Source organism: Sarcophilus harrisii, chromosome 4 (genome assembly GCF_902635505.1).
Source record: "Sarcophilus harrisii chromosome 4, mSarHar1.11, whole genome shotgun sequence".
Lineage (NCBI taxonomy): Eukaryota > Metazoa > Chordata > Mammalia > Dasyuromorphia > Dasyuridae > Sarcophilus > Sarcophilus harrisii.
In genome coordinates this window covers 195,491,148-195,509,660 of record NC_045429.1, presented here as the reverse complement: position 1 = coordinate 195,509,660, position 18,513 = coordinate 195,491,148, and the positions used below count along the sequence as shown (strand labels likewise).

Genomic DNA, 18,513 nt, shown 5'->3' with positions numbered 1-18,513 from the left:
TCTCTCAGATGGAATTTGAGCAGAGGAAACCAGTGGAGTTTCATGATGGTTATTATGAAGCTAAATTAATTGATAGGCTCAGAAGAGCATAGATTTAGAGCTGGGACAGGAAAGCATACAGTAGAGACGCTGTTAGAAATCATTTGCAAAGCACAAAGGACCATACAGATTTATAAGATATATAGGAATGGCCTTCATCCAAAAGTGAATAGGAAACCGCAGCAAGCTTATGGATACTGGCTAAATTCCAGTTATTAAGTAAATAAATAGTGAATGAATAAATGGATGAATAGCGTTATAAAGAAAATCCTTTGTGTTAAGAAAATTTCTGGTACCTAGCTAATGGTACAGTTAACTTCAAAAAATATTTGGCAGTAAAATTCAATACCATTGAAACTGGACAGTCTCCCCGAGTTCTACTTACGGGATCTGACTCCCACAATGCATTGTATCAAAACCTTCCTGAGATGTTCTCACTTGTTGAAGTTTTCCTACCCATAAATTATATTTTCAAGGTCTGAGAGTCTATCATTTTCCATTTTCTTTTAAGTTTTTAGTACCTGGCCCTCTTGAGAATCGGTTTGTCTGTGGTTAGTTATTTTTTTCAGCCTTTAAAATGATCTATAGACTTCATTTTATTTTACTTCTGGGTGAGCTTTCAGTGCAGCGTTTGTGGGTACAACAGAGGGTTGTTTGGACATACCCTCCAGTTGGGGAAATAGAGAGGTTTCATATTGATTATTTCTCAGAGGTTCCTCCTCTCTCTGCTGTGACTCCATGTGCACAGCCTTTTAGAATGGATAGAGTGCTCACCCTTGAATCAGGTTGGGAGGCCTGTCTTAGAGCTCGGGGATTGTGCATCTCTGAAATGAACAGGAGGATTCCTATAGCACTCACATCTCTGAACTGTCAGGAGAATCAGATGAGATAAAGTAAAGCAAGGTGCACTCCGGCGTGTTAGCTGTTATTATGATCATTATATACCAAGAGAAGGCAGGAATTCAGGACCGCTCAGCCCCAAAGGGGCTCCCTGCAGCTCTGCTCGTAACAAAAATGTCAGCTTCCTCCCTGTAGCCAGACACTGGCATGTGTGTGCACATACATTTGCTGACTACCACACAGTATTCCTTTGTTGTGAGCACTCACCGGAGGAAACCAGTATTTTTTTTCCAGAATTGGAGAGCTTGAATCCTAATAGTGCCTGAGATTTTTAAATGGCCTAATTTGAATTTGATGCATGACTAAGGGGAGTTGGGCTCTCACTGGGAGGCCATTTAAACTGAGATCCTTAAAAAAAAAAAGTTTGGAGTGTCTCCAAAGTATTATAGAAATCCAAGGTTATTGGGTTATTTCTCCAAGACTCTGTTGATTTAGATATGTGATGATGATGGCCCCCTGTGGTATTTTATACAGTCCACGCTTGTTATACTTAATGCTCCTGATGACCATGCAGACCATTTCTACTACCTAATAATATTCTTTGTTTGCTGAGCCACAAAATGCTTTTTTTTGCATGCTGGGACCTGTCCACATAAATTGGGCAGTTAGGTTCCACACCCATGGCATGAAACTTTAATCTGGGGGAAGAAAACATTGCAAGATTCAGCTGGCTTTTTGATGTATTGTTTATGATCTCAGATGTATTTATTATGAGAAGTTGGTGAGGGAACATAAGGATTTCTCTGCAATTCAGATGAAAATGAGCAAGTTCCTCTTGGGTCTGTGGGTTTTCGTACTATGGCAATACGAGTTTTTCTTCTTCTTGTGTTTCTTTTTCCTCTGATATCAATTGAAGCAGGTGTGCATTTCATAATTCTTTTTTTTTTTTTTTCCTCACTGCAATTTTTCTTCTGAAGATTGACTTGGGGACACATGCAAATAAAGTCATCTAGAAGGCAACTTTAGTCTATTTTCTGCATGGAGAGATTACTTTGATTACAATGTACACTGGAACAATAACAGAGCCTAGTTCAGGTAGCATTCTGTGCCAAGAGTTTTTCGTTCCATCAAGAAAAATGGCCAAATTAAATGCAGACTCCATCAGAATGGCTGTTATGTTGCTTTACAAATTTCTTTAGGCCTAGATTACCCTTTTCCTATTACAATTTTCAAAAGAATCACATATACAATTACCTCCCTTTTTGTTCAGTAGGAAGACTGGTGTCTAGATATTCCTCCCCCAAGCAACCCTTTTATTTATGTGTAGAGTTATTTTAAAAATCATTTTGGAAACAAAATATATAGGTTCTTTAGAAGGGGGAATTTATTGGGTGGCTGAATCTGATAGATCTTGTATTTTTATCGATTCTTATATAGATATGTATTTATATAACTAGATATATACATACATATTCAAATATCCTTCACATAAATTCTAACAATTATGCTAGAATGAACAATTAAGCATTCTCTTTCCTCTTAAAAACAGGAATTTTCAGAACCAGTAATAGTTCTTTTTGAAAGAGAAGACTTCAAAGGAAAAAAAATTGAACTTAATGAAGAAGTAGTCAATCTCCGCTTCCTGGGATTCAACACTCAAATACGCTCTGTCCAGGTTATTGGCGGCATGTAAGCTAACTTTTTTTGTTTGTTTTTCAAGCTACAAAAAACACTATCACATTGAGAAACTGGTGTTCTATGTATTCATATGAATTTCTGTTCTATTATCTTGACCAATGTACAAATTTGTCTTTCATGAACTAAGCTTTATAATAAGAATTTTAAAATCTCCCCAAAGCAAGTACATGTTATAGTTTGCCTGTAGCTATCATGAATTTCCTAAACTAGTGAAATCATGGATTTGGATTACCAAAAAGAATCAAATATATTATTAAAAATTATGAATCATAATGTTACTTTGATTTCCTTTCATGACTAAAAATGAATACATAAGTTAGCAAGTGCCTCTTGGGATTAATACACAAATAAGTCTGCTCAAAGTTAGCCATTCATTCATTTATTCATTCACTCATTCATTTATTAAGAGTTTAACGCTACTGTTTTAGTTATTGGAAGAAATGCAAAGTTTACATAAAAGCCAAGTATTTGGGCTAGTCATTGGGGGCATAAGGACAAAAAGGGAGGGTTCATGCCTTGAAGAAACTTAGATTCCAGTAGAGGAGCTTGGTGGACTTATATAGCTTAGGTGATCTCAGTTAAAAAAAAATAATGAAAGTATTTTATTTTAAAAAACACACTAACCATTATATAGTGCTGCCTTTAGGCATTATTACTTCTAATATATCATACACACACACACACACACACACACACAATTTATTTTACAAATCCAGAAGTTTTTGTGGCTGTGATTTAACTATTTGCATACCCTTCCCTTTACCCCTAATTTTTTTTTCCTGGCTAGGGGAAAACCAGAATTATGATGTTAGGATTTCCCATCCATAGTTTCACAGTCACAGGAATGATGTAAGTTATTGGAACAGATGGAATGGACAAGAGTAACCTTCTGATGTCCATCCACATTTGAAAAAAAACAAAACAAAACACTTCTGGAGTGTACCTTGATTGAGAAAAGTATCATTAGGCATACATACTCCAAGCTTCAGTCTTCCTTCTAGGGTTTGAAACAGAAACTGACTTTATGCAAAAAGTTGTGATTATGAGTCATTCTGAGAGCTCTTTCTTGTACTTCACCAAGAATGGCTCATAAGGCTAGATGAGTTATTTTGCTAAAAGAATACATGAGCTTTTTATTGTCTATTTCCCCCTTTGTAAGGGAAATACTCGTGTTGGTTTTTTTTTTTTAAAGAAAATATCCTTTAGATTGTTGCTTATAGTTAAATGTTTTTCAAGATGGCACTTTAGACTATTTAAGAAAAGACAAGTGGGTGAGATAAGATTTTAGTTTTATCTATAATTTGGAAGAATTATTGTAGAAAGTTTTAAGATTCCAACAATGAATGCAATTTATGTTTCTTTTGATACATATGTTGTAACTGATTATAGCTTATCTTTTTTTCTCCCCAGATGGGTCACTTATGAATACAGCAATTATAGGGGGCGGCAGATCTTGCTGTCACCTGCAGAAGTATCCAATTGGTATGAATTCAGTGGCTGCCGCCAGATAGGTTCTCTTAGACCTTTTATTCAGGTAGGTTTTTTTTTTTCTTTTTCTAGGATTTTTCATGAACTTTTCTTATGGCTGTAATCTGATACCTTGCATATTCTCCCTTCCACTCATCTTTCCTGGCATTCCTGTAATTTCAGAATATTATCCACAGCTAATAAGTTTGAAATTGGTTTGATCACTTTACATTTAGTCTCCCTTCCTGGATGAATTAAGGGCTATTCTAAAAGTGCTGACACATCTAGCCTTAGAATGTGGACTGTTCCCAATACTTGTGGTCCTTCTTTGAGAATTTTATCTTGTTTCCCTCATTGAAAGAACTCGAGAATCTCTGAGACAATCCAGTATCCTAATTCTCCCTCCATCTCCATTAGCTGTGCCCAATAGTATTTCATTGTTGTTGTTTTTGCTTCCTCAGAAACGGATCTACTTCAGGCTTCGAAATAAAGCCACAGGGTTATTCATGTCAACCAATGGAAACCTAGAGGACCTGAAGCTTCTAAGGATACAAGTGATGGAGGATGTTGGAGCAGATGATCAGATATGGATTTATCAAGAAGGATGCATCAAATGCAGGGTGAGACCTTGGGACTAGACAATGAGACTCAGCTGCCACTTTGCCTTTAAAGGGCTTCCTACAAAGGGCAATTCTGTCCAAATCACAGCTTATGTAAGAAGAATTCCCTTGCTCTGGGAGAGTACCCTCCCCTTTCAGTTCCTGAATTAGTTTCATATAGTATCAACTCAATACATTTGCATCATTTTCATTATGTTTTCCCCCTCTGTTACATGGCAACAAAAAAAGGAGACACTTATATTTGTGCAACCCTCTTCTTAACCTACTTTGTGCTGTCATTAACTAAGAACAGAAGGAGCTAATAAATATAAATCAACATTTCTGTTTCTCAACTGTAGCTTTTATAGTCAAACTGTGGTTGAGATGCGAGACTATAAGTTATTAAAGAATGCTGCAAGGCACACGTTGCCTTCTTGGTTTTCTATGTCACTGGGTTTGTTTAAAAAAACAAAAACAAAAAAACCAACTACATATACATATACATATATATATATATTAATCTTATTTCTCTTGGAAGTGAAGAGGGATAAATATCTGTCACCCTCCTCTCAGTTGTTTACTCACATCTGTCTCTACAACTCCATTTGTTTTTTGTTTTGGGTTTTTTTTTTTTTGCAAAGATACTGGAATGGTTTTTGCCATTTCCTTCTCCAGCTTATTTTACAGATGAGGAACTTGGGCAAATTGAGTTAACTGACTTGCCTGGAGTTACTCGGCTAATAAGAATCTGATACCAGATTTGAACTCAGGAAAAGGAGTTTTTCTGACTCCAGGCCTGGGGCATTCATTCCTCAGCTGCTCCACTACCACGTCTATCCCCCAGGGTAAAGACTGTAAAATAGGAAAGCTCATTCACATTTTTCATGTAATATTTTAAATGCTCCAGTTTTAGCCTGTGACTGTTTGAGTTTGAATGAAAAAAAAAATGTCAAGAGTAATGAATCAGCCAAAGATATATTCACAACCTTATGAAAGTGACTCTGAGAGGGAGGGGAATTCATGTCTTAATTTCATCTGTTATGCTCGAAGTGAAAAAGCCTTCCTATTTATAAACAGAAGGTACTGTTTGGGCATGCAAGGAAGGGACACGCTGAGAAAAGGGATTAACAGAGAGATTAGAACTGAAAAGGATGCCAACATTATCTTAAGCTAGACAAGGGAACAGTATGCTTCACAGCAATATTGCTTTAGGCCAGAACATTTTGGCAAAGACTTAGAACAGCCTTGAATTTAGTCAGTAATATTTAGGGTGGTAGAGAATAAAGGAATAACCGTATCATTAAATCCATTCTTCACTTCAGCTTCCATTGAAGAGAATGTGTTTGTATTTCATTTTCAAGTTCTTTGGTTTAAGCACCGAGCTCAGTAATGTGATTTTTTTTATAGCTGAGGAGAAGTTAAACCTTAAAAGAGCTGCTGGGTTTGAAAAAGTTATCACCTTGTGGCTTATTGGACATAGGTAGGCTGGTCCTTAACAGACAGAAAACATGCAGCTTTTCCCTGGTTCCATTAATATAACAAACCTTTCAGGCTTTTTAGAATCCTGCAAAATTTATACAGTACCAAAAGGGCTCTAGAGAATCCCCGTTTACCTCTGGGCCAGAGTTGGGTACCACTAGAGGAAGCATAAGCTACAGAACTGTATGTGTCATTGTAAAAGATGTAGCATTGTCATAAAAATTTTTATTAGAATGAGTTTAGAATAACAGCTTTTGAGAATATCTGTGAATAATGCATTTGGTGCAGACATAGTCCAATAAAATCATTGTCTTGTATCACCCAGAGGTAGTTTTCCTTTTTTACTGGGCTTCTTTTAGAACTTTCTTTTGGAGGAAAGGTAAGAGACACTAATAATCCTTTTTTAAACGTTTTCAGTGGTGAGATAGTTTATTAGCTATTCTACTTTTAAAATTAGAAAGAATAATATAATGGTGAAATCATTAACATTTTATTCTCTTGGATAAGGTGGGTGAAGATTTCATCTAAAGATTTTTTCTGTCCCTCCATAACTAATAAAAGGGAAAAGGCCTATTAAGCTTTCTATTGGTCTAGAAGCTGAGGAATGATGATAATAATTGAGAATAATAATACTATTTACATAGTAGATTAATGTTTTATAAATAATCTCATTCTGTCCACACAACCCTCAGAGGTAGGTGCTGTTGTTATTATTTCCATTTTACAATTGAGAAAAAATAGACAGATACAGGTTAAATCACTTGTTCAGGACCACCCAGCTAGGAGTAAGTGTCTGAGGTAGGATTTGAACTCGTCTTCCTGATTCTAGGATTGACACTCTTTCCACTGCACCTCGAACATTAAGAACTAAAATCTGTTGGATTTTATTTTTCTTTTGAATAGATTGCGGAGGATTGCTGCTTGACCATTGTTGGAAGTCTTGTGACCTCGGGTTCTAAACTGGGCCTGGCACTTGATCAAAATGAAGACAGCCAGTTCTGGAGTATTAAGTCTGATGGCAGAATCTATAGCAAGTTGAAGCCAAATTTAGTTTTAGATATCAAAGGTAAATTTTTTTTCTTTCACTGAATTATGATTTTTATCGTGATTTCCTTAGTGGCAGAAAACTTAAGTGAGCCTGTGACAGGTAGTATGATGATATTTCTAGCAGATTATAGATTTAAAGCTGACTTTAGAGGTAAGTAAGTTCACCCCCACATCCCATTTTACAGATGAGGAAACTGAGACCCAGAAAAGTAATTAGCCTAGCCAAACATTTGAATTAGGTCTTCCTGACTTCAAGTCCATCACTTGGTCCATTGACTATGTCATGTTCTGTTTTACTTTTTTTTTTTTTAAATAATAATAGCTTTTTATTTTCAACATATATGCAAAGAGAGTTTTCAACATTCACTTCTGCAAAAATCTTGTGTTCCAAATTTTAGAGAACTCCCATCCACCCTCCTCACTCAGACAGCAAATATTCTAGTATAGGTTAAACATTCTTCTAAATATATTTCCATATTTATCATGCTGCATGAGAAAAAGATTAAAAAGAGAAAAAATCATGTTCTGCTTTAAAGTTTATAAAGCACTTTCTTCAGAGTAGCTCTATAAGTAGCATCAGTATTATCAGTCTCAGAGAGGTCCTCCTAACTTTTTAACCCAATCCTATGTTCTTTTCATTCTTACCTTCCTTCCACCAAGCCAAAATGACCTTGTTTACTTTGTATAGACTACTGTATGTACACATTATCTCAAAGAATATAAGCTCCCTGAGGACAGGGATATTTTGTTTTTACCACCTAACTCATAGTGAGTATTTATTAAATTTTTGTTCCCTTTCCTTCTCCCCTACCAGCCAAAATTACTTTATATTTACTTCTGGTGTATGCTCTATTTTCAAGGGAAAATGTAGGGAAAAAATATTTTTTAAAATAGGGGTTGTAATTTAGTTATTTTGTGTCTGACTCTTTATGACCCCATTTGGCGTTTTTTTTGGCAAAGATACTGGAGTGGTTTGCCATTTTCTTATCCAGCCCATTTTACAGATGACAAAATTGAGACAAATAACGTTAAATGACTTGCCCAGCATCACACAGCTAGTAAAGTGTCTGAGGCTGAATTTGAACTCGGGGAAATGACTTCAAGTCCTTGCTGTACCCATTGTACCACCTAGATGCCTTAAAATAGGTAGTCAATCCATATTCTTTTACATAGTCTATTTCAATCAACAAACATTTTAAGTTTTTATTATGTGCAATGTACTGTATAAGATACTGGCTGAGTGGGATAGATACAAAATAAGGTAATTTTTGTCTTTAGGGATTATACACATTTCACCTGGGGAGAGAGTGATAGTTTGATCATAAATTTAAAGCTATGAAGAGTTCTTAGAGGTTAACCATTTGAATCATCTCATTTTGCAGGTGAAGAATCTGAGGGCCAGAGGGATTGGGTGATTTGTACACAACTAACTTTAGGGCTGGGATTTGAACCCTGGTTTTCTAAACTTCAATCTAGCATTTTTCTTGATTATGTTTTAACTTTTTAACAGGTTGCAAGATCATTATTCCTCTTGATTTCTTGTTTTAAATCTTATGCTTTTTATTACCTGTCTTATTATTTTAAAGTTGGCATATGCATCCTAAGTGATGCATCAAGCCAAAGGCAGGCCAGCTTGGTTCCTTTATACAATTGTTGCTCTGTCCCTCGTCTCCTTCATCTTTTATTTCTTTTGTTTAAGATACACCATGTAGCTGTGTCATTTTTTTTTCCCTCATTAAAGCAAATGGAAATAAAACAGAGATGATGTTCATCTCCACATTTTTACAGACCAAATTAATCTTGTGGGGAAAATCAGTAATATTTCAGGATAAGTTAAAAAGACAATCTAGACAGAAATGTTTAAAATAACAGCAAGCAGCATGTAAAAGATATCATTATTCTTGGATAGTTCAGTTCTTTCTGGTTGCTTTCCAGTTCTCTTCAAAAAAAAATTTTGTTAATATAGCATGTGTATAGAAAATAAATTGCTCTCATCCACTATTGAGCTGGTCAAAATACTGCTTTATATAGGGGTCTTTTATTCATGCAATTTAGAATAATTTGAGTTTAGATTACTTATGCTAAACAAATGGGCTAGAGTATGTTCTGTAAATTTAATGAAGTCTTGATAATACAAAGCCTAACTTCATCAGTGCCCCTTATTTTAAATGAGTGTCATAGATAGGCTCAGGTTCTTTACTAAAATTGTGGATTAAGAGAGTGAATATGGATTTTAGTTTTCAAAAGAAAAAACCACCAATGCAGAATTTTTTTTTTTAAAAATCATACCTTTTTTTAAAAAGGTTTTTTATTTACTTAAAACTTAGAAAAACATTTCTAATATATTCATCAGCCTTTAGCAAAGGCAGAGAATTATTCTTTGTCAAATGAGATATTCTTAAAGGCTCATCACCTAGCACATTGATATTAATGGTTCCTAGTGCTTAACAAATGATTATTTCCTTCTCCCCTTCTTTTCTCCCCTCCCCTCCAAAATTGCCTTATATTTATTTTGCATTGACTACTGTGTATACATTTTCTATAATAGAAAGTAAACTTCTTGAAGGCAGGACTGTTTTGTTTTTATTGCTTGACATAGCATTTAATACATGCTTATTCTCTTCGTTTTCTCTATCAGCCAAAATTACCTTTTATTTACTTAATATAGACTTTCATGTGCATATATTATTGTTCTTGATATGATACAAGCTACTTGAGGACAAAACTGTTCTGTTTTTGTGTCGGTGTTACCACATAGTGGGTATGAAATAAGTGCTTATGATTGATCTCTATTAGAAGCCATTTATTAGTTTTTTAAAAGGTTTGAATTGAAAAAGACCTTGATTTGTTGGAGATTAAAAAGAATAACATTTAAGAGGTAAGACATTTAGGATAAGATGTGGATTAATTGTGGACTGAGCCAAAATCATCTAATTGTAAAGGAAATATCATATGAGATATATAAAAAAGGAGAGAAAATGCATGATGAATTCCTCTCTTTTTACCCTAAATGACTGCAGTAAATTTGAGTTCTCCAACTTATTAGAAATAAGGAGAACTTGAAAATGAGAAACATACTAAGACTTTATATAAATTTGAGCTCTATTTCTAGATAGCTAAGTAACTCCAAGTAAGTCACTTGAGGACTATGATTCTCCAATTTCTAATCAATCAACATGTATTTGTTGAGTGAGTAGATGAACAATGATTAAGTACCTGCTCTGTACCAACTGATAAGTATAGTGCTGGTAGTACAAGGACCAAAAAGAAACCATTGCAAAAATACAAAGTTTGTGGGGGGAAGAATACTTACTGTTAAGAAAATCAAGAGAGGCTTTATGTAGAAGATGGACTTTGAGCTGAGTTTTGAAGGGAACAAATTTTATAAGAGTCAAAGATGAAGAAAGAGTACATAGCATGGAAATAGCCAGTGGAAAGGGATAGAAAAAAGAGATTGATCAGGTATCATGGATGAGGAATAGATAGAACTTCAGTTTGACTAGAATACTTGGTTTGTAAAGGGGAGAAATGTTGGAGCCAGCTTTTAAAGAACTTTATTTTCTATTTGATTCTAAAGCAACTGAAAGCTATTGGAATTTATTGAATAGGAAGATGATGTGGTGAAAGCTATGTTTTAGGAAAATCATTTTAGCAGCTGTGTAGATAAAGAATTAAAGTGGGATGATATTTGAGGCAGAGAGACCAATTAACAAGCTGTCACAATAATCTAGGCAAGAGGTGATAAGGGCATGAAATAGTGTGGTATTGGCAAGTGAGTGGAGGATGGGACAGTATGAGAAATACAGAGTTATGAATGAGAAGATAAGACAAGTAATTGTTTATATGGGGAAGGAAAAGTGAAATGTCAAGGATGATACTGAGGTTGTGAGCCTCTGTGATTGGCTGGAAGGGTAGTACCATTAATAGAAATAAAGAAATTTGAAAGAGAGGTGAATTTGGGATTTTACTAAATATTCTCTTAGACATACTGCTTTACAGATGCCTGCAGGACATCCAGTTTGAAATGTCCAGTAGGCAATCAGAGATACAGAGATCAGTCTAGAGCTAGATACATGGATCTGTGGGTGATCTAATAGAAATGATAATTAAACCCATGATGATGATGATGTCAAAAAGGAGGAGGGCCAAAACCATCTTGGAGGATACATATATAGTTAGGGGTTGGAGGATATTTAGTTCCGGTGGATCAGGCCAAGGAGAAGCTTAATAAATATGTCCAGGTTAGATTTCTGGTTTTTCAAAAGGGAAAATGGAGTTGTTTTCAAAAACTGAATTATGGACTTGGAATCAGGAAGATCCAAGTTTGAATATAGCCTCAGATGGCTGATAGCTGTGTGACCCTGGGCAAGTGACTTCTTTTAGCTTTCATGTATAAAATGGAAATAATAGCACTTAACTCACAGGATTGTGAGGATCAAAATGAGATGATACATAAAACACTTTAAAAGGTTCAAAGCACTATAAAAATGCTAGGAAAATCATTTCAGCAGCTGTGTAGATAAAGAATTAAAGTGGGATGATATTTGAGGCAGAGAGACCTTTTTATTCCTGCTGTTATTATTGTTTCTATCTTTGGCATTGGCAGGTTTAGCATAACCTAAACTAGCCAATATCCGGGATTTTTCTTAACAATAAAAACATGGAAATCTCATGTATGAGAAGGTTGCCACCTTGTGGACATAATAGAATGATGCTCTGTGATCCCATATACCAAGAAAGATGAATACAAACTTAGCTTCCTACTCTAGAATTCAGGGCTGGGATTGTTCTTCAGAGACCACCGGGACCTCATTTATAGATGAGGACCCCGAAACTCAGAAAGCTTGTCTAAGGTCATACAGACAGCTAATGGGCAGAACTGTGGGGCTCTTAAATTAAAAGTTGGATTTTCACCTATTCTAACTTTTGCTTATTTATTACTTAATGAGATACACGATGGATTTCATTTAAGTGCTCTTCAGGTGACAGTGGTCCAGTGTCCTTCAGCATTCTGAAATGATCCATGGAAAGTAGTATTGAAAGTCTATCTTAAATTCCATTCTAATAATTGATTCTTCTGCATACTTTTTATAAAGTGATATATACCCATCACTCAAAGATAATTTGTATGAATTTCTGTCTTAAGACAGGTGAATAAACTAAATAACCTTTAAATAAAGGTCTCATAATTCTATGATGGATTATTCCATTCAAGCATCTAGGTCATATGGTGGCTAGAGAACTAGACCTGGAACTGGGAAACCCGAGTTCAAATTTAATTTTGAGACACTAGCTGGGCAAGTCATTTAACTTGTATCTGTCCCAGTTTCCTCATCTGTAAAAATGGGGATAATTTAAAAGCCCCTACTTCCCAGGACAATGTTGTAAGGATAAAAGACAATATTTCTAAAATACTTTGCAAAACTTAAAGAGTTCTACACATGCTGATTATTATTTTATTTCTGTGAAAATCTGAAAAAGTCATCATCATGTATGTGATGGGGTATATATCCCAAAACAAAAGCAAATTACCATCCTAAAGTAATGAGGAAAAAAAGGAAATTGTGACCTGTAAGATTCAATCTGTGCCTGTAAAAAATGTTGCCAAATCATTCCAACTTTACTTCTGGGTTTTTAATTACAAGCTTCTCATGAATACTATATTCATAACTTTTTATATTTTATATCCTTCATAGTGTTAGGGTATAATACATTAGTCTGTCCTTAACATTAGCATGTTTAACTTTCTTGACTTTAGGCCTTTTCGTGATTTTATTAGTAACCTTATTTTCACTTTTATGTTGGCAACTGCAAACACTCAAAATTATGTGTAGTAAAGAAAAAACCGTGAGGCAAGATGTGTATTTGTGGAGGGCTAGTATCACACTGGGCTTTACTGGACTTGTTTAGTTATAAAGAGCTCTCTGTGCATTAGTTGCATAGTTGTCTTTTTTTTTTTTTTTTGGCAAAGAAAAATGCTCTTTTCAGTATTTGCCTTTAAAACTCATCAGTCTCAAGAGTCTTTCAACAATACTAAAATCTCAGCAACCTCTTCCTTGGTTTCCAGAGGGAGGCTAAAGTAGAGCTTAGAGCAGCGTAGTCTACAGTATAATGCACTCATACTATTTAACAGTGGAATTAAGTTTCAGGTTTTAAAATGTGTTTTTTTTAAATAAAAATGTTTTAAGAATTTTATTTGCTTTATAATATTTATGGTACTCTCGATTTCATGTGTTATAAAAATGAAAATTGTCTAAATTTTTTAAAAATTAGCACAAAAGGTCACAGAATTCTAGGAAATTAGTAGCAATGTCCCCAATTTTATTTTGTATACTACATTTTATGGGTAATTTAATGGTTACTGTAGAAAAAGCACATATGATCACAATTAACATTTTCTTGTAAATGTATAGAAAATTATTTTCAGCAATGTTTAGTGAAAGATTAGTTTTTGGTACTTGTAGGATTCTAATCCCATCTTCCATAGGTGCAGTATATCAGCATTTGCATTTTTTATTTTTGTGTTTTTTGGAATGTTACCCCCCCATGAAAATTGAGATTTAACTATATATGTATGTGTGTGTGTGTGTGTGTGTGTAGAGATATATATCATTTAATAATAAGAAATAATTATTGTAAAAGGGTATTTTGAATATTCTTTTGTTTCTCTTCCCTATAATATAGAGCAGTTGCATAATAAGTTTTTGTTATTCAGTGTTCAATGGACACTTTAAAAAAGATGGACAATACTTATTCTTTACTTTAAGATGAAATTTTCCTTAAACCCATTTCCTTTTCACATCTTAACTTGCACATATTTAGAAGCCAGATATTCCATGTGATATTAATATATTGCTCAAATTTTTCATCTTCTACCTGGACTATTATAGCAATTTCTTAAGCCACAAGTCTGACCATATTACTACCCTGTTCAACTAACAACTTTAGGATAAAATACAAACTCCTTCACTTTATTTTATATTTTAATAATTTTATATATATTTATAATATTTAATGAATTTAAAATTAATAATTTTATATTTAAAGCCCTTTACAATCTGGTTTCCATCTTTTTTTCCACTTATTTCACATTATTTTCTTGACTTCCTGTGTACCCTGTGGGTGATCTAATAGAAATGATAATTGTCTTGCTTGTTCTCCCAAACCTGCATGCTATCTCCTGTTTGTATATACATCAGCTTCCCTGACATGCTTGGTATACATTCCCTACCCACATTTCTCTCAGAGTTCTTATATTTCATCAAATCTGAGTGCAGGTAACCACATTCTATCAGAAGCCTTTTCCTATTCCCATTGTCAACATGCTCTCACCGTAATTTTGTATTAAACTTTTGGTTTACAGCCAACATAGGCTATCTCCAGTGGAATAAAAGTTTCTTATGGGGCTGAGATTGTTTATGTCCCTAGGACCATGCTAGAACAGACCAACAATGATTGTTGGATTAAATCAAATGGAATGAGAACTCTAGTACCATAACACCGAGGCCTTTATTCAGAAAATCTTTACTGAGGCACCTATATATTTGAGGAACAGTGCAAGATTTTGCAAGGACTGCTCTTGCCCTTACAAGGTTTATTGATTCCTTGGTAAGGTGTTAAGTGAGGTCTGTATTCTCTGAAAAAGAATTTTTATTTTAAGCCAATAGGATGCTAAATGAGCCCCTTCATTTATTGATACTTTACATTTAAAGAACATTTACCATCCAGAATTCAGGGCAAGTATCTCCTTAGAAAATGTTTTCTGGGGAACATGTTTGCAGTCCTAACTGTAGCTTGGCAATAGATTTACATACAGGTTTAATGATGTGATTTGTTTATTTTACCAAAGCCTAGGAATTCCCTATAGTGGGAACTATAGACTGATTGATTTAATGCTAATGAGAGCATTAAAAAAGTCCTTCCCTCAGTTTTATATTGGACCACTGGTTTTTAGGTCTTCCTCTTCTTCCCCTCTAGCATGATGGCTTTTTTTCTTTATGAATGGCAAAACTAATTCCTTCTTGTACGCATGGAGAGGTAGCACTGGTGTCTATTAATTGCTACTCTTTGTGACTTTGGGCAACTTAAATTACTTAGAGAAACCCATTTTTCTTCTCCTTTTAAGTGGTAGAAATTCTTATACTGCCACCCATATGATTGTTGTGAGAAAAACACTAAAAACCAAAGAGCTGCTCTTGTTAAAATCTCATCCAAAGGGGCACTATGGATAGTACCCTTGATTTAGTTCAACATTTATAGGTGTGGTAAAAGGCAGATGTCCCATGCTTATCTTATTAGATTTTGCAGATATCAGGAAACCAGAAAGGGATAACACAAAGTCTATTAAATGAAAATTATGGCTCAGAAAAAGTTCTGTCTAGAAGAGTGGACCAAATAAATCTATTAAGATGCAACTTAATTAGAAGTCAATGCTAAGTCCTATACTTTGGGCCAAAAGATAAATTGTACAAGATGGAGGAGCTTTTTAAAGAAAACCTAGGGGTTTTAATGGGCTGCAAAAGCAATAGGGAGCTAGAAAATGTCAGTGCAATGACTTAGTTGCTAAATAGTGTTGAGAACAAAGAGATGTCAGAGCATACTTGGACTCACTTTCAATTCTGGGTGTCATATTAAAGGAAGGATGGTGGCAAATTGAAACAAAAGCAGAGGAGGATGCTCAGGATGATGGAGGAACTGGAATCCAAGTTATGTAAATATTCCTGGTAAGAACTGAGGTTAACGTTGAGCAGATAAAGTGAGGGAATAAGATGGCTGTCTTTTAAGTATTTGAAGGGGTGACCTATGGACAAGGGATTCCACTTACTAACTTTGGTCCCAAAGGGCAGTTAAGAATATTGGGAGGAAAATGGCAGAGGCAAATTTAGACCTGATATGAGACCTCTCTTAGGCAAAATGGTCAATGTTGGCAGGTCATGAATTTCTCAACTTTGATCTTTAAAAATAAGTTGGTGACCACTTGTTGATATGTAGAAGGGATTGCTTCACATAATGGTGGGCATATAAATGGCCTGAATTCCTTTTCAAATCAGAATCTGATTCTCTTCCTGCTACCTTTCTAACAATATCCATGAAACCCAATGTAGGATATTTCTTTTACTTAGTCATTCCCTCCCGTACCCCATCAATATTGGACAAATTAAGTTATAGTGGCCCCCTCTTAGAAAAATATTGAAAAATATGAAGAACCCACAGAATTATAGAAAATTAAGAGAACGGACCCCAGCAACCATTTTAACCCATATAAAAGGAATAACCAAACATACCTAACAAGTGGATATCCAGTCTGTACTTGAAGACCTTCAAGGAGGAAGGGGGTAGGTAAAGAACCCTTTACATGATGTTATTGGTGAGAGCAGATGATTAGGTAGGAGTTACATAATTAAAAACAAAACAGTTAGCCTTTTGCCACTTGCCACAATAAAGGCAAACTCAAGCTTCTATGCGGTCTTTTGCCTCCTGGTTCACGTTTTCAGTCATTTTAAAAACCTAAAGGGCATCTCTTCTATATCCATTTACAAAATAAATGCAAGTGACATTTCACTTTTGTTTTTTCTTTCAGGGGGTACACAATATGACCAAAAACATGTCATTCTCAACACTGCCCATCAAGAGAAATCGACACAAGTTTGGGAGGCCTTGATCCTGTAATCTTGGACAAAGAATACAAAAATATTCTGAAACTACAGCTAGAAACTTAAATAGATGGAGTAGTGTTGGTGAAAAACTGGACATGGAACATTCAATTTGAATTCTAAACAACCAGCATTCAGCCTTGAAGCACATCGTGCCTGGGAAATTTATTCCATCTTTTCAGGACCAAAGTTTGCATTTGTACTATGGCTTGTCACTGAGTTTTGGCAATTCTGACTCTGTCCTACTCCGTATTTTTTTTTTTTTTTTTTTTAAGGAGCCACTTAACAAGATTGCCTTATTAGCAGATGTTTTGTGTTACTGGAGACTTGTTAATATCGAATCTGTCTGTTTTAAATTATTTCTTAAAATGTCTTGACAGAAAAGAATGTAAACATACTAACCAAAACATTCTGGACTCATAAAAGAAGCTGAACTGTACAAAGGTAGGGAACAGTGGAAACTAAAATTTGCAATATAAAGGATAGCTCATTCACCAGCTTAAGTTCCAGCTCCATGCCTGGCATCCAGAAGGAAGCTTCATGTTTGCTAAATTGTTAAAAAGAAATGTAAATAATTTATTAGGACCATGATTGTGGTCCTCAAGATTTGGGAGCTATTAATTATGCCACACCAGGCACAACAGGGACACTCAACACAAAGCTTTAGGTCATGTATATTCATGATGTGAGAAATCATTTAAGTACAGTCAAAACGTTTTTTGAGGCAATTTTTTTAAAAAATAGCAATATCTTCGTGGTACTAGCTAGTCTTTGCGTATCTGTGCCACTGGCCCAGTAAATACTCCTTGGCCATTATATACCTAGCAGTACAATGGTGTATGGTCCTATAGTTCTGAGTGAATGTTACCTGCTTTTTGGGGGCAGATGGCCCTTTCTTACAAACTTAAAAATGTTTCCATTTGTTTTTTCATCTTTAACAATGTGATCCTTCTCTTAAATTCAAAAGCTTCCAGGAAAATGGGTTCCATCTCCAGTCCTGTTAGATGACTTACTTCTTTTTGTGAAAGTATATTGGACCCTGAAACCCTTATCTATCTAGCTCCAGAAAAATGGATAGACAAACCTAGTACTTGAGTGGGTAAACAGCCCATCAAGGCATCTTTGGGGTTGGGTGCCCAAAGTGAAGTAGTTGAGCACATACAACTACTAAGTAGCTTACAGATAAGTTGGCCAAATTGTAGTTACATCCCTTCCTGCAATCATTAACCAGATCCTAAAGTCTGCCTGATAGCAGGAAACTTCTTATATAAAAGGTAAAGTTAATTAAAAACTTTAAAATATTGGGGCATCAGGGTGATTTTTATTAATGCAGTGTGCTAGTTTTCACCACTACAGTGGATTCTTTGCTAGACTTTTCCTTCCTCACCCCAACTATTGCTCAATTCACAGAACAATGGTGCTTATGTTCTTGTCTCTAGTGAAGCAAATCTCTCAATCTGACTCTTGAGTGTGGTAAAAAGCGAGTATTGAAATTTTGTCTCTGAGATTGAGAATAAACAGCCTGTCATGATAGAGGTGCAATATATGTCTGTCTTTCTTTAATAAACATTTCCTCCTGGTTTTAAGCTTTCTCTTTATTTTGAACACTGGTGCAGTCAGATCTTCTAAGTCTAACCTCTTGTTTCTGCCACCTCCTGTTAAATTTATTTCATGAATACACTCCTTTCATG

At 35.0% G+C, this 18,513-nt stretch overlaps 2 protein-coding genes across 4 annotated transcripts in view; one reads left to right on the top strand and one right to left on the bottom strand.

Annotated features, from left to right (window-relative positions):
- Nucleotides 1-18,408, top strand: part of CRYBG1 (crystallin beta-gamma domain containing 1) — a 261,291-nt gene extending 242,883 nt beyond the window's left edge. For both annotated transcript variants that reach the window (XM_031964464.1, XM_012549255.3), the window contains 5 exons: nt 2,429-2,568; nt 3,988-4,111; nt 4,506-4,664; nt 7,026-7,188; nt 16,750-18,408. In XM_031964464.1, the coding sequence (XP_031820324.1) occupies nt 2,429-2,568; nt 3,988-4,111; nt 4,506-4,664; nt 7,026-7,188; nt 16,750-16,838 (675 nt within the window). In that variant the 3' untranslated portion in view covers nt 16,839-18,408. The remainder of the gene's footprint in view (nt 1-2,428; nt 2,569-3,987; nt 4,112-4,505; nt 4,665-7,025; nt 7,189-16,749) is intronic.
- Nucleotides 1-18,513, bottom strand: part of RTN4IP1 (reticulon 4 interacting protein 1) — an 88,807-nt gene that overhangs the window by 3,839 nt on the left and 66,455 nt on the right. The gene's annotated exons all lie outside the window — the stretch shown is intronic.